The 6,000-nt window shown below is 50.4% G+C and overlaps 1 protein-coding gene across 9 annotated transcripts in view; it reads left to right on the top strand.

Annotated features, from left to right (window-relative positions):
• The window catches only part of scaper (S-phase cyclin A-associated protein in the ER), a 70,361-nt gene that overhangs the window by 14,399 nt on the left and 49,962 nt on the right, over window positions 1-6,000 (top strand). For 8 of the 9 annotated variants that reach the window (XM_035536225.2, XM_035536220.2, XM_081712007.1 and 5 more), the window contains exons 5-8: window positions 3,618-3,718; window positions 4,237-4,353; window positions 5,283-5,407; window positions 5,603-5,853. In XM_035536225.2, the coding sequence (XP_035392118.1) occupies window positions 3,618-3,718; window positions 4,237-4,353; window positions 5,283-5,407; window positions 5,603-5,853 (594 nt within the window). The remainder of the gene's footprint in view (window positions 1-3,617; window positions 3,719-4,236; window positions 4,354-5,282; window positions 5,408-5,602; window positions 5,854-6,000) is intronic. The other variant, XM_081712008.1, reaches the window with a different exon arrangement.

Below are 6,000 nucleotides of genomic sequence, written 5' to 3'. Positions count from 1 at the left end.
ATGTGCTTTACTGAAAGAGCCATTATACAACTTGCACATATAACGGCACGTAAATAACAACCATGCCATTTAGGATGTCTGTTATTGGCCTCACACATCTGTGTCTGGTCTTGCGAGAAGGCCTAAGATAAAGACTGTATCAAAGGTTCAGAGATCAGTGTATTGCTGACCTGTGATTTTAGCTATATTGGTGTTCATTGGTTGAGCTGTAGGCTGGTCTATGCAAATATGTAAAGTCAAGGGGTTATTTTTATATAAGCATGCAAAAAAAAAGCTTTTCTTTCTATGGACTCTCAGACTTCAGTTTGCAATCATGGGCTTTATATCTTTTCAAAATGTTTATATAGCACATTCAACTCCTTAAAGTCAAAAGGCCAAGGAACATCAAGTCTTCCACAGTACGAGAACTTTAAAATATATCCCAAAGTATTTGAGAAAGTTGTGCGTAGACTCACCAGTGTTAATCAACCAAGAACAGCGTGTTGCCTAATTCCTCTGGCATTTACTTTTTTCTCTTCTTCCAAATGCTGGTTCCTCACTCAGAGGAACGTCTGGCTGACCTCTCAGTAAAGATTGCTGATAACCCTGTCTCTGCTCTTCAGGAATGTGAATTGGGCTTTAGGAGTCGATCAGATTTACTACTCCATAGTCACACCGGAAATGATGTCAGAGACTAGAATACCTTACAGAGCAGAAGTATTGATATGAATTGCTTTTTGCTGCTTATCAGAGATCAGACTGGCAGTGTGTTTCAGAGCATGAGTAGAATTAAGGTATGAAATTTCTAGTTTGACAAGTATTTAAAAAAAAGATGGTTACAGGAACCTAGCTATGGCACGCTTTGACCACAAGAGGGAAATAAAGAGTTAACTTGGATTTTTCAGGAGCTTCCCTCCTACCCTCAACATTCCTTTTGTTTTCTGGTTTGTGTCAAAGAAGGCTTTGAAGGTGTGCTGGTGAGAGAATTATCACTGGTCACTCTCTAGGGCCTTCCTGGAGGGAGTGCAGATTGATGACAGTGTGTAAACAAATGCCCCCACCTCTCTCACACACACACACACACACACACACACTCTCTCTCTCTCCACCCCCATGTTGGTGTGGATGAGTGAAAGAGAGAGAGATCCAACCTGGGGGCTCAGAGTGAGGGGTCGAAGATGATTGCTGATAATACCGTTTCAAACTGCACTGGGAGCCGTGGCGTTTGCTCTTCGTATCGCTCCCCGGGGGCCCGGGGCATGTACTGCCACTGGGCACGGCCACCTGCACAGGATCTGCGTGCCAACCTCCCTCCAGTGCCATGGCTTCTCTGCCGACCTCATGGGCTGCGCAGGGCTGCAGGATGGGCAGGGGGATTACGCGCTCCGGATTCACGCGGGCCGTCGACAGCCCGGCTCTGAAGCCTGCTCACAGGCCGCAGAGCTGCGAAAGCGCCCCGGGTGCTCAGGCAGCTGCTGGGGCCCCCAGCTCCATTGGTCCCACACGCCGGCGCTCGTAGAAGCAGAGGACTGTCGGCATAAGTGCCGTCGCTGAAATATCCTTCACCAGTATTATTAGTAGGGAGTTGAATGTTTTAGCTCAAGAATTTAAAGTCAAGTGGAACTCCGTTTGGTGCTAAATTAAGATGTTGCTGAGGTTCCTGGTGCGCTGGCAGAGCAGGGCTAGTGCAACCCTCTGGGCTGCTGGCTGGGTTTGAGCGGCGTGTGCAGAGTCTCGTCCTGCTCTGGATTCCACCACACTCAGGACCTCGATTGGCCCGGCTGCCTGATTTATGCTCCTATTTTAATAACGCCCACATCTTTAACCTGCAGCCCAAAGGCATAATTAGTTCTTATCAGGCCTTTCTACTGTTCCAGGTCCTGATTTATACCAGACTGCGGATAAGACACCACTCTGTGTCCGTGTATGTGTGTGCGCTTGTTCAGCACTTATGACCATGCAAGCTATGCAACTGGAAAGATTGAAACACAAAACTAGTTTGAAGAATCTTGAATGTAAAGATTTGAGACTAAAAGAATTTGTCTGTATATGCCATATACAAGACGGTTACCAAAATACTAAATGGTATAACGTTACATAGAATGTTTTCCTCTGCGTGTGTTTGTGTTTTTTTTGTTTGTCTGTTTTTGTGTTTGTATTTGTGCTGTGAGGCCTCATCCACCCTGTGGTTGTAGGCCTGTCGAACCTTTACACTAACTGCCAGTGTGTGTTCGCTGCTGTCGAGTGGCCCTAATCTGCAGGCTCCTGCCAGACGCATTTCGCTGGCCACACCTCCATTAACGAAATGCACTGAGCTCTCCTCTCAATTAGCCCTCCCTCCAGCACACCCATCAATCTCCCACGTTCCTGCTCCAGCGTACCGCCGCCGTCCTCCCGCCTAGCTGGCAGCGCGGCCCACGCAGTCACGACAGGGCTCCTCGCTGCCCACCTGCACAGCCTGTTAATAATTAGGGAGCCGCTTCCTCAGTTGGGGGGGATTACAGTTAAGCGCAGTCAGGGGCCCGATTGACCAGAGAGTTTATACTCGACTTGTACATTTGCTAAGGCATAAACTAGGCTAGTCATAGAAGAAAGTGTACAGCTGTTGCTTGGCCACTCTATATGACTAGAAGGGTCGACGACGGAGACCGCAGCTCGGTTGGGTCAGCTGGACGGTCTTGCGGAGCAGGTTTTGTGGAAGGACTTTGTGGAGCAGGTTCCTGTGCTAGGGCCGGGCGGACGGTACGTGCTGATCGGTGCTGCAGCAGGCCTCCCCGCTGAACTCTCGCTGTGGGCTTTTGTGCAGGCTTAGGGATTCCCCAGAGTCGCCCCTCCCTCTAGCAGATTGAATGTCAGGCAGACAATGAGATGCCGTCATCTGCTTCGGTCCTTGCCAGTAACTAGAAATGATTAGAGCCCCAATCAGATTTGCCAGCCCCCTTTTGCTAAACTAATTGGTAATTTCAGCCGTGCCTCTTGTGGGGGACCAGTGAGGCAGGGAAGAGTGGGTGGGGGGGGTGTTGTTTTTTCTTAGGCAGCCCCCTCCCCACCCCAATTTGTCTTCTCTAGGTCTTTGTGAATGGACTGGCTCCCTGGCTGTAGCTCTGGTGGTATTGACCCTGCCCTGGTGCCTGCCGCGTTTTGTCTGCTTGGGCTTGGGGTTGGGCGGGGGGAGGTTTAGGGTTACGGGAGCCCCTCTGTTGGCTCAAGGAGTAAGAGCTGTGCTGGGACGCGTTGCCTGGTCCCTCCAGACTGGCTCTCTGAAAGACCTTTCAGGCCGGCCTGACGGATCGCTTCTTCTGTCTCACGGTGGGCCGCGCTCACCTTTACCCAAGCCTTCGGGGTGGGGCAGAGGGGTGAGGTGAGGTGGGGAATCGGCCTCGCTTGGTGTTTTTGCTTTGTTTTTTGGTTGAATTGGAACGTGTACGGCTCTCAAATGACTCCCTAAATCACTAACAAATGCAGAAATGAGAACGAGTCTGTATTTCTAAACTATAGTTACATGCTGTTACTCCTGAAACGTTAACCCATCACCCCTCCCCCCCTCCACCTTGGAGGCGATGTTAAAATGCTCACAGAATTATCTGGTATTGTGCGTTTTGTTGAAATCCTTACGTCTAGCACTTGCTGTGTTCTAGGAGGTGCTGATGATGTTGGACAACTATGTACGGGACTTTAAAGCGCTCATCGACTGGATCCAACTGCAGGAGAAGCTGGAGAAAACTGATGCGCAGAACAGGTCATCTGCCCTTTACACACACACACACACACACACACACACACACACACTTACACACACTCACTTTGGGGACTCTCTCACACTGGTGCTCCAGTTGTAGTGTCTTGGACCCGATCGATAGGAAGAGCTGTAATTCAAGGGGATTCGCCAGTTTATTGGTTTGTGTTTAAGGAAACGGCTGAATTACCACAACACTCGTACATTGATTAAGGTATAAAGCGGAGCTTTTAAGTCTCCTCTCCATTCCCACAGTTTAGTACGTGCTCTTTATTGATTAGCCAACCTTTGCATGCACTCGTGTGTTTCTTTGCATCCTAATCCTGACTGTAATTTATACTTTATTGGGAGGTGAAAAATTCACCACTACATATATTTAGGGAGCTATAAGTTCCAGCATTTAGAGGAGATTGTGTCGAGGTGTGTTTTTTTGTGAAATTGTTGGTTATATTTCATTTGTGGATCAAAATGCCGATTGTTGGTTAAATGTTGACAGTGGTGTGGCTGCATGATTCTTCCAGGCCCACATCTTTGGCATGGGAGGTTCGCAAGATGTCCCCGGGCCGTCACGTTATGTCCAGTCCTACCACAGACCGCATAGTTCCATCTCCGGGTGTGCGCCGCTCTCTCAACTTTGGGTAGGCCTTTTCACATCTGCAGACTGTAGTGAGCTGCCCACTCGTATTCACTAGAACCCGATCACGCTCTTGCTTCTTCTCGTCAGTGTATACGCCTCGCTTAACCACAGTCCATTATCCCATTTTACTTTCCACTAATTGAGAATGTTCTCGGTTAGTAGACAACCTCTAATGCCTGATGTGGGGGAAAGTCCACTTCCTACATTAATGCTTGATCTCTGTCTCCTTCCATTAGTTTAGTTTTTTTTGTTTTGTGTTTTTTTTTTTTTTTTTTTAATCTGGTAGCGTAAAAGGAAAACAATTGCCAATTCAATTAAACGGGCACTGAATGGGCAAATTAAGAAATCAATGGCAGATATGATACGTGGAGAAGCCCCGTCTAAGCCTAGAGAGACGAGATCCACTGTCTGGAAGGGCTCAAAGATCGACCTGCGAAGCTCAAACGTTTGTTTAATGTGATTTTTGCTGGGTTTTTCCGCGGCTGCTCCCAGAGACAGCAGGAGGTGCTGATATGAGTGTGGCTGAGGACAGCTGAAGCATGGGGTTCAATACCTGCATTACACCGTAATCGGATGCGTCAGGAAATGGATATTGATCAGCTCAGGCTTGTGGCCCGTTAGGCTGACCTGGGATCTGCTGTCGGAAGCCTCTACCCGCTCTGACGCCACGTGCTCAGAGTGGTGAGTGTGCTTCAGTCAGTGCGGGCTGTTCTGGGGTCAGCACGCAAGTTGACGCTTCTCTTTGTCCCCATATTATTCTCATGAACTGACTGCAGTAGAGCGGCGCAGATGGTGACACTCATCACGGCATTGGACGCTTGCTTGCGTTTCTGGGGGTTGCTTGTGCCACTCGGAGCGGCCTGTCGGTGATTGTGTGTGTGTGTGTGTGTGTGTGTGTGTGTGTGTGTGTGTTTGTGTTTGTGTTTCCAGGGGTCCTCCTCCCACTCTCGCAGTAGCACGTCTCTCCCACTCTGGCCCCAGCTGGGCCGACCGGGTGAAATCCTCTCAGGCCCTGCCTGCGCCCGGCCAGACCACAGGCACCGCAGAGAAACCAGGTGAGCCGCAGACCGACACGCATCATACTCGGCGGCGTTTCCCGCTTGCCGAACGTCTGTTGAGCTGCGTGGTCCGTCCACACCCTCAGAAGGTCCGTGACTCATCGCTGAGTCTTATGATTTCGCAGAGAAGCCTTAAACTGCTGCCGACTGACGTGGTTTGCGTTTTGTGTCTGCCTCCACTCCTGGCCTCAGGCAAAACGGACGCAGAGGGCTGGGAGACAGTGCAGCGCGGCCGCTCCATGAGGTCTCGCTCCGTCGCCATGGTGGCCAAGGTCAGCCCCGTCCTGGCCCACGTCTCTCCCAAGGCCGGCGGGGAGACGGTGAACGGACAGCTGCCAGCTGCGTCTCGGGGCAACGCGCAGGGGCCAGGGGACAAGCGGAAACCCGACAAGCTCGTCTCCCCGGAGCAAAAGTCCGAGTGTGAGAAGGCCCCTGCCGTGGAGGTACCGACATCAGCCTGCAGCCTTCACCCATCAATAATTCAGGAGCAGAGAGGGGACATGAGGGCTCTGTAATGTTAGAGTGTTTTATCTGCCCCCGCCGTTTGTGTTTTGGGGTGTATTCATAGACGCACAGTGCAGACAGGGCCG

This window comes from Electrophorus electricus, chromosome 4 (genome assembly GCF_041902795.1).
Source record: "Electrophorus electricus isolate QZ-2024a chromosome 4, ASM4190279v1, whole genome shotgun sequence".
Taxonomy (NCBI): domain Eukaryota; kingdom Metazoa; phylum Chordata; class Actinopteri; order Gymnotiformes; family Gymnotidae; genus Electrophorus; species Electrophorus electricus.
This window is presented reverse-complemented; position numbering and strand designations above follow the sequence as displayed.